This window comes from Callorhinchus milii, unplaced genomic scaffold (genome assembly GCF_018977255.1).
Source record: "Callorhinchus milii isolate IMCB2004 unplaced genomic scaffold, IMCB_Cmil_1.0 Scaffold3, whole genome shotgun sequence".
Classification (NCBI taxonomy): Eukaryota; Metazoa; Chordata; class Chondrichthyes; order Chimaeriformes; family Callorhinchidae; genus Callorhinchus; species Callorhinchus milii.
The window spans coordinates 38,429,892-38,447,260 of NW_024704744.1; the positions used below are offsets into that span (position 1 = coordinate 38,429,892).

The window sequence follows — 17,369 nt, forward strand, 5'->3', positions numbered from 1 at the left end:
GCTTGATGCTGTGTAACCATTGTTACAACTCAGCAAAAAAAGATCATTTTAACATGGAATGTTTCCGGCACAAGACCAACATAAAGGTCCTTCCTGCATTTGCCAAATATAATCCCCGTGACATAAACCTTAATGTAATTCCTCAATGTACACAAATGGCAAACCTTCAAAATTCAGATAAGTATGTTATTAACACAACCCCATATTTTGGGGTTTCACTGGACACAATGTTTGTTCAACAACCCAATGGACTCAAAGATGTCAATGAATACATTACTCAGTCAGATCTGCTTATGACAAATAGTAAATTCAACAGGATCTTAAAATGCATCTTTGCAGATTTTATTTTACCCATTTTATAGCAAAACACCTCCAATTCCTTTAACAACCTCTCTTGGTGCAAAGTACCTTGGTAAAGTAAACAAAGTAGCAAATAAAATTACAATGAGAAGCCTGCAAAATACACTGACAAACACGATTGATGGAACAGTTCATCTTTCTTTTTTAATAAAAATGGTCAAATGTTGTTTCGACCAGATGGCTTGCTTTTGTAATGCTTTCTAGTCAGATGCATTATTTTGTATGCTCTAATGGCTAAAGGTCAATTGGCAAGGTTAATTTTTGCATATTTATGAGTACATTTCTTCTGTTCAAATCACTGCCAATTGCATTAACTATTCCTCTAGCATGCCCCCTGCTGAAAATGTTAATCACCATCAGAATTGTCAGCACACCACCTTCAATATACTGAACCATCAGTTATCTAGCACGCACGCACGCACGCGCGTGCGCACACACACACACACACACACAACCCCACCCCCCAAAAAGATGCCTTTCCCTAGCTTCACAAAAGATGACAAAGGCAGCAGAATGCCAAAGGGACCACAAAAATATCAAATCATCTAACAACAGATTTTAAAAACATTAAGTTTTGCCTTGATCATTGTAATTTTTTTAGGGTGAACAATTACATTTTATTTCCGATATTTATTTTAGATTCATATTTTCCAGTACTCTCACTTGGCTATTTCCTTAATCTTCTATTTTTTTATAAGCTCCTCTCATTTTCCCTTTATTCTATTCACTGTGGTTCTCCTTTGTTTAGAAGCCTCCTCTATTTCTTCCTGAGATTTAACTCACATATTACAAATTGCTGGTAGGTCCAATCCAGACTTTGGCTTTCTTACTTACTATTACTCAGAATTAAAGACTGCCGCAATGAATAATTTTTAATAGATGCCATAAGGCCTCTTAATTCACATCGGTATAATATAGCGCAGTAAAAACAGACTCACCAATCTAGTTCCTGCTCTGCCTAATGAGTCAGATGAAGGGTGAGGAAGGTAATACACAGGCCAAACAAAGTCAAACAGATATCTGCGGAACGGTTTGAATTAAAGAATCGGGACATTGTGCTAAAATTCAGTGTACGCTCCCCCCCCCACACTCTTTCTATTTGGGTCAATTATTCAGGGGTACTTTAGATATTTAGCACATTGAAACTCTGGAGTGAGAAGTCCCCTTAAACAATATTTTGAATGCAATGTCCATGTTGCTAGACACACAGTGTTGTACTTCCAGCTCGCAGTTTGCAGCTTTTGACTGTCAGTTAACGACACAACAGTGACCTCTTCCCCTTAGTAAAAAGATGATATCCTTCTAACGAACATCAAAGCCACGATAGCAAGCCAGAAGTCCAACACCATGTCTCAATTCAGGGATGTATCATTTGAGAACAACATCATTGGGGTGGAGTGGGAGGCGGGGGGGGGGGGGGGGGAGAAGATACAACTTCCACATATTTGATGTGATGATCACCGAAATGACCCAGTGTCAATTTCTGGTATTCCCTCAATGAAGGTTATGGTGAGCATTTACAGGAAATATTACCTGCCAAAAGAAGCTGCTTGTTCCAAAAGGTGAAGCAAAACTTCAGGGAATCAGTTCATCGCACCACACTCCCATCTGTAGACTCATTTTCAACTTGAAGATTATCTTTAATAAGTTAACTTAATGTTATTAATTTCACCTTCCATTCAGGTGAGCTTCTCCTACAAGACTAGCCTGACCAAAATATCCATATCAACTGCTGGAAAGGCAATATCCATCTGGCATTGTATTCCTACAATGAAGTAGCCCACAAGGTAACTGCATTCATTAATGATAATATGTACCCAAGCCATGTCAATATAGTACTGCAGCCAAGCACCTAACAGAAAGCAATGGAAGATCACGCTGCTGTCTGGACTGTTTAGGATCAATTTATCTTTTAAGTGATAACCCTTACATTTGATATAGCACCTTTTACAATATTAGGAGGACTTTCTCTGAGATTGCCTCAATATTTCTTTCCTCCTCTCCAAATGAGGGAGATCCTTGGGAATGGTTCCATGAGTCCCAGAGCCTTCCAATACTTTTTGTAGGTACTTTAAATCAGTGAGTCAAGGCAGTGAACTTGGCAAATTATTTACCGTACATTTTCATCAGCCCTCACACTTTCTCGGGACACAAGTGCTCTTTCCAGCAGGGATCATTAAATAACAATCAGGAAAAACTCTGGCAGATTCTCCCCCTATCCACTGATATTGAGCCTTTCACATTGGGACGTCTCAAAAACGCTTCGTAGAATACTGCCCTTTACATCCAAATGTCTTAAAATGCTTCAAATAATCTCCTGAAAAGCGTAATGTAAACAATATCCTTTTTACATTAAAGCACTAATTTCGGATTGCTTATGCAGTTGCACATTCAGTCATGTATAGTTTGGTAAACCTTAACCTATTATCTCCCTTCCTCCTTTAGTTAAGTCACCACTTCCATGCCGACATCCTCAGTTAAGAGAAAACTCAAAAAGCTGCAGATCCTCAGTTAAGAGATGGGACAACCTAGCCCAGATATATCCATGCATGTCATCAATGCTGCTCCCACTGATCTGTCCGCCAGCAGTGCAAGAAGGAATCTGCTGTTCCCTCCTCTTTCGCCAGATGATCTGGATAACTGGGGAAACTGGTCTTCTACAGGAAGACTAATTGTCAATGTGCTTTGAACTGGATCTCTGAGGTCACAGTACAAAGTACCACTGTAGTTCTGTGGGATAGCCTCTCACTGGAGCTTGACACTTGGGTAACAATTCAGTGCATATTGAGACATCTATATTTGAGGACATATTATGTTTGAAATGTTAGTCTTTAGAGAGCTGTAGAATAGATGATGCAGGGAGATTAGCCTAACTTTAGCTCTACTGAGGTGAGAGGTTTCATTTTAAAAAAGACCTATATTCCTGATCCTTGGGAAACAGGAATAAGGAGGCCATTGAGCCTGTTCCATCATTATTACGGCCTTGCAGATTTCTAAATCCCAATGTGATTTAATTCAATGTGTAAAGCTTTATAAAAACACTAAACTTCTGACAATATTAATTTTTTTAAAATTGCAACACTTCTGAAAAGCTGAATCCTTTCACCTCACAGTCAAAGCAATGGGTTCAGGAGAGGAAAAATGATGGCCAAAAGTCCAATCAAAACGGAAGGTTTGGAGGCGGACCTTGACGGAGCAAGTCAAAGGGATTCAAGGATGGAGTTCGAGAGTCAGGGGGCAGATACTTATAGAAACCTAGTCTTCAGATTTTTAACATCCCAATTCATTTCAGTTAGTGATAGGATTCAAGGTTAATTGTCCAGATTTCAACTAAATAGAGTTCAACTAATTAGCAGTCTTAGAGTTTTCACCTAAAGTTTGGGTGGCAGCAGGGTGGGGGGCGGGGTGATGGCCAAAAGCATGGTCAAAAAGGTTTGGAGGCAGATCTTGAAGGAGCAGGTCAAAGGGACACCAGGATGGAGTTCCAGTGTGGGAGCTGATAAACCAAAAGCCTGGTGGTGACATAGAGTATATGTGAAGCAGACGCTAAGCGAAGGGAGTGACCAGATTGGTAGGGTTTGAGGGGGTTGCAGAGGGTGGAGCAAGACCATGGGAGCATCTAAAAGTTAGGACAAGGATCATTTGTATCATGAGATTTTGTGTCAACTGTATACATCAACTAAATGAAGAGATTTACAGTTAAATAGAACACATGGTGGTCATAGAACAAAGAAATAAATACGTTTCAGAAATGCTTTATTTTTGCTACCTCTTCAATTGTTCACTGGCACCATTTTGCACTATTATTTTTAAATACAACTTTAGCTGAAAGGTCTGCAGCAAATCTGTAACCCATTAGTGTTGCTTCTTAATTTGCCTCCATCACTGCTAAAACCTAATACGTTTTCCTTAACACATCCTGATATTGAAATCTTGGCTGAATTTATAATATTGATCCAAAAAGATTAAATTATCAGAAACAGAAAACGGTACTGTGTAAGACTCATGTTAAGTTTGAATATTGCACGAAGTTTGGAGTTTTTAAATATAGCTTTACATAATGATTGAACTCATTGATCAACTTAGAAGTGTAATTTCTACACTGTTGAATGGTTTTGGTTTCATGTTACCTAATAGCTCAATGTAGAAAGGAATTCATTATCATGTTGTTTTGAATTACAGGTGCCACACGAATCAGTTGTCAATTTCACCAATCGACAATGCAATTACGCAGCTATGAAACAAAGAGGTGAAGAAAAGAAGCAAAAACAAAGTAAATATTCATAATTGGTTCTTCATAGCAATGCTGCACTTTTCTTACAATGCAAAAGAACGAATATAGATTTTGACCTCGATTACGCTGTACATATCAAGTTTCACGATACTTTCATTTATACAAGTGAATAAACTAATGTGACAGTTATATGAGGTAAAGCTGCCACTTCTAAGCACTTGTTTTCAATCTCATTGACCAACTTGCAGGTGTAATTTCTAGGCTATTGAATGTTCTTGGTTTTATGTTACCTAACAGCTCAAAATAAAAAGGAATTCATTAGTGGTGCCTTTTCTATTGTATATTCTCACTTCAGGGCAATGTCCTTGCCTGGCTCAGACTTAGTTGATGTGAAACTTCACACTCTCAGACCACTAAGTAGAAAATCTGTCTAATCTTTCCTCCAGTTCAAAAGGGGGTTATCCCTCTTTCAGCCAACAGATAGATGGCTCAGATCAGAGAGTTCAGGGAGACACTTAGCCACTCTGTCAAAAGCTCATTTTCTAACTGATCATGATAAACTGATAACAATGCTTTTCTGGATCCTTATACAAGTCTTTATCACAAGATCACAAGATTAGTTTGGAGGAAACCAACCCTTCGGTTCATTTGATCTCATCCTTCCAGAACCCCCCAATGCAAAAATATCCAGTCAAATGCATGTGTGTCACCATAAGTATTCCCAATCATCAATGCCTCAACTACACATGATCTTTCTGCTTTGTCCTTGGCCAGTCAGCCCCATCTTAAATAAAATAATCTAAAAATGTGCTTGTTTGTGCTACCTTTGTTTTCTTTAAGGGTTTCTAATCTTATCTTCTAAAGATTAGTGACTATCTTAACCCTGCTCTCTGGGAATTTTCAATTCAAAATTCAAAGGCCAATTCCTTATTTCTATTTGGAAAGGGAACTTTCAGAATATCAACAGGGTATCTCTCCTGCCCAAAGGTGCATACCGATAGCTGTCCAGGGAGACCAAGCTATGCACTTTGTTAAGTTGATTATCTGTCACATTCCCCAATTATATTAGATCTTAAAATATTTGTTTATTGGCACAGGTATCCATGCTGCTGGGTTCTGAGTGGACTCCATTAGTTGTCTTTCAACCTCTATCCCCTTTGATTGGCAAGAATTCCCACTATGCCAGGTTTCTTCCTTATTTAAAAAAGGACAAACTTGCCTTAGAGGGGGTGCAGCTTAGATTCATTAGGTTAGTTCCTGGGATGAGGGGACTGACCTATGAGGATAGGCTGAATAAACTAGGGCTATATTCTCTAGAGTACAGAAAAATTAGTGGAGATCTTATTGAAACATATAAGATACTAAAAGGGCTGGATAAAGTAGACACTGAGGGACTGTTTCCCCTGGTAGGAGAATCTATAACCAGGGGTCACAGTCTTAAAATTAAGGGTCAGCCTTTTAGAACAGAGTTGAGGAAACATCTCTTCACTCAGAGGATAGTGAATTTATGGAATTCACTACCCCAGAAGGCTGTAGATGCTCAGTCCTTGAACATCTTCAAGGCTGAGACTGATAGATTTTTAAAAAACGGAGGGATTAGGGGATATGGGGATAGGGCAGGTAATTAGAGTAAGGTCTGAAGATCAGCCATGATCTTATCGAACGGCGGGGCAGGCTCATGGGGCCGAATGGCCTACTCCTGCTCCTAATTCTTATGTTCTTATGTTCTTTCTATACAATTAGGTTCCTTTACAGATTCATGTTCAGCCTCCCAGACTGGCAACCTATTAAGAATAGATATTTAATTCCATTTAACATTACATTCAATATTTATCACATCAAACCTGCCCTGGTGTGCCAAAGGTAGACCTTCCAAAGTCGTTCAATTGGAAAGCCAGCATTACAGCATTCAATTTTGGGCTTTCGATTTCAACTTCCAGATAGCAGGACAGCAAACACTAAACTAATAGAGCTTAATTTTTGGTTTAGTTATAGCTCTTCACTAACTATAGTAAAACTCAAATAAGTTATATCAATCAGGTCCATAACATTTAATATGACTTATAAGTAAACTTGCGTAAATCATATAAAATCTGATTTAATCAATAATCTTTTGTGCATGCGTACTTGAATACAGCCAGTAGGTGCACATGCATCGACAAGTCAGGTCTTCATTTCCTATGCTTGTATCAAACTGAACACTGAATATGTGTACTTCAATGCTGCAACATCGCCCACCTCGATCACTACTTCAAACCCAACGCGCTGAAACCCTCCTGCACATCGGCCTCCGCAGCTCCATTCAACAAAAGCTGCAGATCATATGGAACTCTGCAGTCCACATCCTTTCCCCCACTAGGGTCTACAACCTCATCACCCCAATGCCCTTCCTTGTTCCACTGATCCTTATGCCCCTGGTTTCTCATCCCCTATGAATCAACTTTAAAGTTCCCATCCCAACCTTCAAATGCCTCCATGTCCTTGCCCCACTGTACCTCTGCAACCTCTTACAATCCTCCACCCAGCCACACCTTCCACTCTGACAAGTCTTGCCTGCTTCATGTCCCACCCAACCAATGCTTTTGGGCACTTTGCTTCCCTCTATGGAACTCGCTTCAAACAAGTTCCACTTCATCCCTCCTCTCTCTGCTTTCAAAACTCACCTAAAGACCAATATCTGCCTTAGACCTTTGCTACCCTCCCTCCATTCCTCCACCCCTTCCAGCTCAATCTCCCACCCTATGTAGTACACCTGAAAGGAGCTATACAAGTGAAAACTGTTGTTGTTGCAAAATGCCAAGTCAACAATGTTGAGAATCAGAAAAAAAATCAATCTAAATGGTGAGAATTTCACATTTGTTCTTGTATCACATACTACTGCTGAACTAACAACTTGCAGTTGGAGATACATCTTTCACATCGGATGAATTGGTAACCAATCAAATGGTAACTGAGAAAAAGGTACAATATCAGCAGTTTTGATACAAGTTGCAATTGAAGATTTACGATGTATATATTATATATTTATGTAAAAAGACAAATTTTATCAAATCACCTGGAAGTGAATGACTGAGGCATACCTCGAGACGTCATTTAGAGTGATACATTAAGTTTAGCTGAGAAGGAGTCAAAAGTAAAACTATATCATGTTTCAAAAGTATGTTCAAAATGAGGCTGTCTATATAACCAGGATGGGAATAAAATACACTACAGGAAAAAGATGAATCATTGAAGTATCCCTGGAGTTACTTTTTCTTAAGAGAGTATGGAAATATCCAATCAGAATTTGGAGGGTAAACAAATGGGGAACATTGATTAAATGTATTCTTTGTTCAGTCTGGGAATCAGCATGTACACAAATGATAATAATAATAATAATCCTTGCATTTGATATAGCGCCTTATTACGTCTTTGAGACATCTCAAAACACTTTCACAGAATATACTGTAAAGTGAATTGACTGTATATTTTGTGGGCGAACTGCAGCAGCCACACACATCAGTGTTCCAGAAACAGTTATGGATTGAATGACCAATTTATTATTTTTTTAAAGAAATTATTACGCCCAGAAAAGTGATCTGCCAGTCGACTAACAATCGGGTTTCTACATACATTCTAGGTAAACAGAGGTTTTGGAGTAAGAAAAGTTGCCCAACATTTTACAAAGTAAAAGTTATAAATAGTGCCACTTACCGATCTCCCTTTGGCTTCCGTTTTTGCACCGTCTTCCCTTTAGGCCGCCTCTCACTGCCTAAACAAGGGGCACCTCCTGGGCCTGTCACCCGTATTGACTCCAGGCCTTTGGAAGATTTCTTAAAAGTGAATTCCACGGGCTCTCCTTCTTTCAAACTCCTGAATCCTTCCATGTAAAGTTTGCTCTGTAGATGCAAAAGCAGAAAGGGAACTCACTGCAGTTAAATCATGACTGAAATAAATGTGCTTTAAATAAGTTTTTTTTTAAAAATCAGTGTTGTTAGTACTAAGACTAAATATTTGTTATTTGTTTATTTTACTAATCTCCATTTTTACCATGTGTATTAAAGGATTAAATAGTTGGCTGGCAAACAAAATTAGGTCAGTACAATAACTCATTGTACTCATTCTACTGCTTAACAATTCCTATCCTAAAAAGTTACCACTCTTTAGATCCTCTGTTTTTGCCAGAATGAAGGATTTTGGAGTGATCTTTATACATCTGTTGCACATTGCAATTTTAATAACATTTGGTAACATTGCACATCTACTTTGATTATAATAATGTTATTTTTCAAATTAGACCTGCCAATTTTCAAGTTGAATGCCTTTAATACATTTATTATACCGGCAGGCCAAATTTTGCTTATGTGGCCACATTGCGAAATACACTTGTAAAATATGCATGTAGAATAGCCCTCAGGTGTTGCACACAGACTACTTTGCACTTTAGTATTAGTATTATTGCTTCTTATTTTAGAAGCTCCCAATCTTAAAATTTCACAATTGCATTTTGGTCAACTTATTCACCATTTAATAATAAACACCTGAATTGCATAAGTTGCAAGGATTGAAAAAGCTCCAGTGTTATGATTAAGTGCAGTTATTGGTAGTCATTTATTGTCATTGCACTCCTTGCTTTAAGGCTAACTCAAACAAGCAATAAACGTTTATTAAAGCTACGGTTTTAGGTTGCGTTTTGCAGAAAGTCTGTCCTGCTGCAACTCCATGCAGTTAAGCACCGATTAGTATGAATTAGGTCATGAAAAGTGAAATCCTAAGCAGAACGGCATTGTTCGACTAAATTATACAGAAAACTATCTTCAATCATCAGAGATTTTATAGAGCATGATGCTGTTTCCTTATTCTGGTTGGTTTATAATTAGAAGCCTCTTGGCTGTTTGGGGATCTTGCTGGCATGAATGACTGCTGCGTTTGCCTACAAAAACAATCATTACACTTGCCAGCAATGATCTGTGAAGTGCTTGGAGACATTTTGACCTGATAATGCACTATAAAAGTGAAAGCACTTTGTTTCTTTAGGAAGTTTTATGCAAGGTACAATGATGGATATGTTTATTATTCTCATAAATAACATTTTAAAAATCAAGTTAAAATCAACAGTAGATTTGTTTTAATTTTTTTGTGCAGTTATACCAACTTTCGAATTTGAACTTAAAAGCCCCCACAACTTTCAATTGTGTGGAACATTCACAATTTATTTAATGCGAGGGAATCTGTGGAGTAAGGAAACACCAGACTCCCTCTAAATTTGCCACTGCGGATGGCTTACATCACAATAGCTGTTCCTACAAATAGTGTATCTCACACACAACTGTATCCCACAACAGTAGAAAAATCTATTCATGGAATTCAATTTTAAAACCTCAATTAGCTGTAGATCAGGATGCAAAAAAGGTAATCTGCACCCCAACAAAACATTGTATATAACTGAAACCTGCATCACAGTCTCACCTAACGTGTGACAAATTGAAAGTTTCAACAGGGTTAAGAGCAAAGCACCCAAGAAATCAAAACACTTATTCTGATAAAGAATATCTGTGATCAAGGAGATGAATATGGGCTCATTAGAATTGGAAATGTATGCAAACAGGGACTGTCCCCAATACCCAAGTAGGTAAATGTACCGTGTCATGAAAGCCCCAAGATCAAGCCCTGCTCCCTGCTATCGAACTCAGGGAAGCTGAAAGGGCACCACAATTGGACTCCGCATCTCTGCGCTAGAGAAAGGAAAGAATTCAGCTCAGGTTCTCAGCCTTATCTGCGTCCAGTGACATCTGCTAAAAAGTGATTGTGTGCAGACATCATTGAGGACAAAGTTGGGCTCAGCTGTGATGATCTCCAATCAAATTGCCTGGCTACATTCGCTGTCTCGTTCCACACAACAATAATGACCATTTGGGTGAGTTGCTGGAGGAATAATGGCTATTTGGGGTAGATAATGTTGGGCTGCTGACGCCTGTGGGACTGAGGGTCCAGCATTAGTTAGAGCCTTCATGAGACGAAGGGATCACATTGGAAAACATAAAAGTACACTGACGTATGAAACATGGAATCAAACTACATAGTTCTATCTTCCAAAGGGTCCATATTAACCACCAGCATCATTATTAATGGCTGACACAGCCAATGATAATTAAGTCAATAAACAAGAAATGCTATTTCTGGTACTGTGGCCTTAACAAGAATGCTTTCAGCTGCTGGGGCTTATTATGCTAATTGTTGGATACAGGCAAGTCTTTCCTTGCTTACAAATTGGGTGAAATTCTTGATGACAAGATGCTGCAGGGCAAGGACGCCAGATCTATCTGGACATCGGTCGTAGTGAAAATTCTGAGCGTATTTTACAGGATGTTCTCAGTTTCCATCCAAATAGCACAGACTATTTTGGAGCAGACAGCATTGATTGTTGAGGAATAGATAATAATAATCCTTGCATTTGATATAGCACCTTATACGTCTTTGAGACATCTTAAAGTGCTTCACAGAATACACTGTAAGGAGAATTGACTGTATATTTTGTGGGCGAAACATCATGACTTAACAAATGTACAGGGATCTTAAGGGAGTAACTAAGCAACCAACAAACAAAACAACAATTTGCATTTACATAGCACCTTTCATTCAGTATAGTGTCTCAGAGTACTGAAACTTGTAACTGAGACCTATCCCGTAGTTCCACACATTAGATTTTTAAAGAAGGTTAAAGCTCATGGGATAAATAGTAAATTAAGTTGCATAAAACTATCTTAGCAACAGGCAGGCATCAGAAGGAGATATTTGGAAGCAGTAAGTAATGGAGAGTTCTGCAAAAGTCTCCATCAAAAAATATATGAATAATAGCAAGCTAAGAGGGCAGGCAAACAACATGAGAGTAAATAGCATAGAGCATGGAATGGCACATAAATTTTAATGTAGATAAAAGGAAGGAAAAGCATACTGGAACAAGAAATAATAAAGAAATGTACACAATGAGGGATGTCCTGTGACCAAAAGAGAAAGTAAAGAATTTGGATGTTATTGATTAATCAATGTTGGTTTACCAATCAAACAAAATCAAATAATAGGGTTGCATTTTAGGACATTTGATTGCAGTATAAATTAAATGCAGTTGTTCCAACTACTTGTAGATCAGTCTAGAACTGTCATTGGAACAAAAGGGTGAAGTCTTTTTTATGGCAAGAGAGGTGATCAGTAACATTCAAATAACCCAAGTCCAGAGTGAGTCAGTGGTAGCTTCAAAAGTGGCTTGTTGCAAGTCTGAGATGCTGTTGGCAAATTGCTAACAACTCCTTCAAAATAAATTGGTCACTCAATCCACGATTGTTTGTGATACATTGCTGTGCACAATTGGCTGTCACATTTCACCCACAAAATATACAGTCAATTCACTTTACAGTATATTCTGTGAAGCGTTCTGAGACGTCTTGAAGACTTAATAAGGCGCTACATCAAATGCAAGGATTATTATTGGTATTATTAAATTTCACCCACTGACTGGACTTTTGGACTCCTCAGCTTCAAGTGGATAATAAAGTTGAAAAAGATAGAAATGAGGATAATTGAGGTCTTTGAACGCAAAGATGTGAAGAGAGGCTCACAAAGCAGAATATTCTCATTACATGGCTCGATGGTGCAAATGACTGTTCTGTAATCCAGAGTGTTCCTTCCAAATTGCTTTCACCAATATAGACCAGACATTTTTCAGCACAGAAGGCCGCCATTCAGGCTCTTTTAAGAACAATGCTTTCAGTCCCATTTTCCTGTCCTTCCCCCATATCCCTGTAGTTTACTCCTTTTGAGATATTTATCTAGTTCCCTTTTGAAAGCTAATATGTATGTGGAATTGAATAATATAATTCACATTTTGACAGCTCAGAGAGTTTGTAACGTAACCCAGTAGCTTCAGGCTGGAGTGTAAATATTGCACTAATATTTGTAAGTGGTTTTGAACTTCGTAGGTATGTATGCAACCAACACATGGAAATTTCCCTGCATCTGGAATGTGCACTCTTCCCCGAGAGGAACGCATCCTGCTTATCTAATTCCAGAGAGTTAGGTTGGTGAGAGCCAAGGCTTGGGGACCCCAGTGTGTGCTGGGGTGCTGGTGGAGCTTAACCAGTTAAACCCTCATAGCTCGTCACTGAGAGCACTGTCTGGCATGTTAATAATTTCCTCCTTCCCCTCACCCCACCCACACCCAAGAAAGGGTGGAAAATATGTGTAACAAGTTTCTTAATGAATTACAAGTAGTTAATTTGTGGTCAGTTCATACATTTAAAAGGAACTGGACAAATATCTCTTGAGAAAGGGTTCAAGGTTCGAGGTGAGAGCAATCTGATATTCCTGTGGTTGGTTACAACGTGGGTTAAGATATGCAAGATAGAAATGGGGGGAAGAGGGTAGAGAATGATAAGATGATCTTGTACAAATTCTGTATGGAATGTGCTTGATGGGACAATTTTATTGGTCTGTTATTTTTTAAATAGTTTAGTCTCTGCTACATTCACCGTAATCGCTCCTCTGTTGTCTTTAAAATGCACTGTGTTCAGTGTATCCTCCCCTATTGGGTGGACCTATCCTATCCAAAAACGAATCCTATCATCAAATTAAAGTACCGCCCATCCCCGGATCTTTCTTAACATGTCCGTCATTTTCTTATGGATTCAGATCACCAAGACCCAAGGCAAAAAAACACCTGTCCCAGCTACTGCCAAATAATAATCCAGATCAAACAATTTCTTATAGAATGGCACAATTTCTCCCCATTTCACTTAGATGTTAATGATAAGCTTTACAGGTAGTTAAGCTTTGAGGAGGAGTCTTTCAAGCATATACCAAGCTGTAAACTTTACTCCTATTTTAAAAACAGAAGATATTATAATGACCAATACATCCTTAGTAGTAGTAATAATAAATAATGTCCCAAAAAATACTTGTTATGTAACTTGCAAACAAACATCTGTCTGCATGCATGTCAGGTTAAGGAACAACTGGAGCTTGACATCAAACTTGCTTAAATTTGATTGTGTCTTGGTATTGATATTGTAAAGGTGGACAATTCTATGCTCATGTGATGAAATTGTATCCTACACAACATGGCACAGAGCCAATCCTCTAGAGAAGGGAGTCCCAGCCAAGAATCCTCCAGATAAATTGATCATTCATTAAATTGCTGCTCGTGGGACCTTGCTGTGTTTGAATACACATACAGTCACTACACTTAACAGCAATCATTTGTGAATTGCTTTAAGAAATGTTGATGTTATAGGTACTATACCAAATGAAAGTCACTATTCCACTTGACTGAAAATGATTTGTACTACTATTTCTTGGTACAGTTAAAATAAACCAAAATATACAAATAAGATTTTCAGCAAATAACCTTTACGGTTTTCTAAAGACCTCTTATTGGCAGTAAATCAAGTAACTACAACTGAAGGCACTTTAAGTGGTTTATGTGAAAAAGTATTACATTATTACGTACTTGATTATTACATTTAACTTTTCTATAAAAAATTCTGAAGCACTATTAGCCATACTTTTATTTACATTAAGTGATGACATTCAGCTTATGCCAGGAGGACTTGAATGGAATACATTCCCGTAATCTTTACATAACATTCTGTTCCTGACCCAACTAATGTTCTGGGCACATTTTACATTACCCAGCTTGTCACAGATGCAACACATGGCCATTTGATAGAAGGCAAGAACCACAAGCCAAATATTGATCTGCCAACATTCAGCTTACTTGAGACAGACAACTAAAGGATAAAGGCTAAGTGGGGACCTAAGTTAACCTCCCTAAATTGGTTTCAAACTAGCTGTAGTAGCAAGTATTCTAACTTAAATGGTATCAGACATGTAAAGCAAAATTGTACTTTATTTTATGATTAAATTCCAAAGTATTAGACATACCTGGTATATAGGTACAGCTGGGGGAAGGGGGGTGGGGGGGATGGGGTTTGAAGGGTCAGAGTTAGTGAAATAGTGACCTCTTTCTGAAGATCGGACTAAATTAGGAATGCAGCATGTGAATTCGGAGTGGTTTTGAATTACAGCCCATGCCCAAGGATTAGTAAAGCCAAAACAGATCAATTGAATTAATTCAAAACCACTAAGAACAGCTATCACAGTATCCAATTAGAATTAAATTATACACCTGGATTATTTTAACAGATTTTTCGATTTGATTCCTCCATTTGCCTCTACATTACACTTAATTGATGGCATTTTAACAAGAGCTCTAATTGTGTCTCTCCTGAACGAGGATCAAGGAAAAGAGTTCAACACAGTGTTATAGCTATGAAAAGATGATTCGCAGTGATACAAGGTTTGGATTTAAAAAAAGGCTCATAATAGTCTCCAAGCCTGAGGCACTGCAGGATTTACTGGGAAGCTGTGACCAATTCCTTAGAGGTATCCTCAAGATGTAAACCCTTCCCCCACCCTTAAACCTCCACAGGCCATGTGGCACTTGACTGCTAATGAAAAATGTTCACCCACAAGACCATTTTCAAACAGATGGCTTGACAAAAATTCAATCTACATGACTATCGCTGGATTGAGCTCTGCATGCATAAATAAATAAGTAGAAGGCAAATTCAATTAAGCAATTTCATATATTATTAGAATTTGATTTCAGTAGCTATAGATTTCCAAATAGCTTCGAGTTTTGAATCAAATGGAATGCCATACGTTTGTGTCATTAACAGTACAAGCAAGGCAGCTCGAGAAAAATATTATGAAAGTTTTCTATTAGATAATAGAATTGTTTTCTATTATCTTTGTAGCCATAGTCAGCAATCAATATAAATCTGTAAATAAATAGTATGCAAACTACACTGCAGAAAATCTCTGAGCTCAATATTATTGCCTACACAAAATATATTACTCCCATCCCCCATTTGTCAGCCCTTGCAATACATTTGAAACTTTTTATTGAAAAACCTGTTAAAAATATCATATATTGCAAATTAAAGCCATTGTGGTTACCATTACCATAGTTATAAAGTTTGTTTTAAACCACATGAGTTATTGGGATCTTGGCTTATTGGATATCTGAATGGGAACATTGATTATTGGAACAAGCTGTCTCCTGGTATGTGGTAACAAAAGGCTATGAATGATTTCTCCAATAAAGTTAATGCATTGTATCAGTTAACTAAAAAACATTCATTTTTAAAATATGTATGGGGTGGGGGTAGTTTTGTGTATGGAAAACTACTTACTCAGCTTATTTTATTAATACAATTTTTTTTACAGACAAGGAGCTTTTCTTTAAGGCATGGTTTGCAAGTATGAGAAAGTGACTAACATTTCTCATCAACGCTTTAATGTCTCAAAGAGTCAAATTTCTAATGGATAAGGAGGGGCACAACTCCTTGTTGTGAAAGATGTGACAATGCAATTCCAGGCAGCACCTCAAAAAGCCAGTTGTTCTAAAGATTCAACCAGTAATCACCTGTGATGTGCAGATGTTTGAATTTGTATTTTTTGTTGGTCTGCATAGATATGCTTTGTTGTAAGTATAATAATAAAATTTGCTTTTGCACCAATGTAAACAATGATGATATTAAAGGGCTACCTTGGCCTGATTGAATTATGGTCATCTCACCGTTAATGCACACTGAAGTACTGAGACAGACAAATGATATGGTGTTAAAAGTGCCTCAATTATCTCAAACACCGCCAATTTAATATAAATATCTATTTTAGAGCAGCTTGGTCCAATCGTTTGGCTGCTGAGGGCCTGTTGTCGGATTTGAGGAATACATCCGGGCTGCATAAGCAATATTTTTGTGTTTCCTTTCCAGAAACATAACCCACATAGAATCATATAAAAATTGTACGTTTTAAAATGTGTAACTGTATTACTTAAATTTCTTTAAATTTTAGTTATAATGCAAACTTTAAATAGGCAATGTAGGAATTCATAAAAACTTTAAAACAATAAACAAACCTTGTACGGTTTGATTGAAGTTATTGTAAAGTACATCATCCCAAAGAAATGCATCAAGCAGGACTGTACAAAGGCAACATGAATTTAAGTTACATTGGATGTACAGGATGGTCTTCCGATGCCCAACTTATCCTGCTGGCAACTGACCCCAACTCATGAGGATAAATTCAGTTATGAATTACAAAGAGTTTCTGTTGCACAGTGGAGGAGCCAGTGGGGGGCAGCGGGGCCCAGTGTTGGAGGATCCTTTGGCTAAAGGTTCTTCATAGGATTCATTAACAAGAGAACTAATCCCAGTCTTCATTCAACAAAATAAAAGGGCAAAGAGCTGAGCACCAATGACTTATTTATGATTAACATTGTCTTCTTTTTGTAGAAAGTATTAGATTTCAGTGCTACAGCTAGACAGAAATTAAACTTTAAGAAAACACAACAATAATCCTTGCGTTTAATTTAGGAGATTGATTGTTCATACATTTGAAATACTGTTTTCAGTTCTCTCTGAAATGGAGAGAGATCAAGTGCAACTTTTCAGAGTAGGAATTCTGAAGAACACTTATGGATTAAAAACATCAAAATGGTACAGGTGTATACAGTAGATGGTAGATACCAAGTTAACAGAAACCTTACAGGACTGAGATCCACTTGAACTGAGTCCACTACAAAGTATTGCTGATTACAGGCTTAGGAACGGCTAATGGCAGAAGGGTCAAACGGCCTGCTGTAAATTTAAGAAGGTGGGATGAAAGAATACCTTTTGTGATCTAAGGCCCCCTTTTTTGCCATAGAATGAAGTCAATCAGAATTGTATATAAT

General features: G+C 37.8%; 1 protein-coding gene across 2 annotated transcripts in view; it reads right to left on the reverse strand.

Annotated features, from left to right (window-relative positions):
* Nucleotides 1-17,369, reverse strand: part of LOC103182210 (protein lin-28 homolog B) — a 142,276-nt gene that overhangs the window by 43,589 nt on the left and 81,318 nt on the right. For both annotated transcript variants that reach the window (XM_042333435.1, XM_042333436.1), the window contains one exon: nt 8,288-8,472. In XM_042333435.1, coding sequence (XP_042189369.1) covers nt 8,288-8,472 — 185 coding nt within the window. The remainder of the gene's footprint in view (nt 1-8,287; nt 8,473-17,369) is intronic.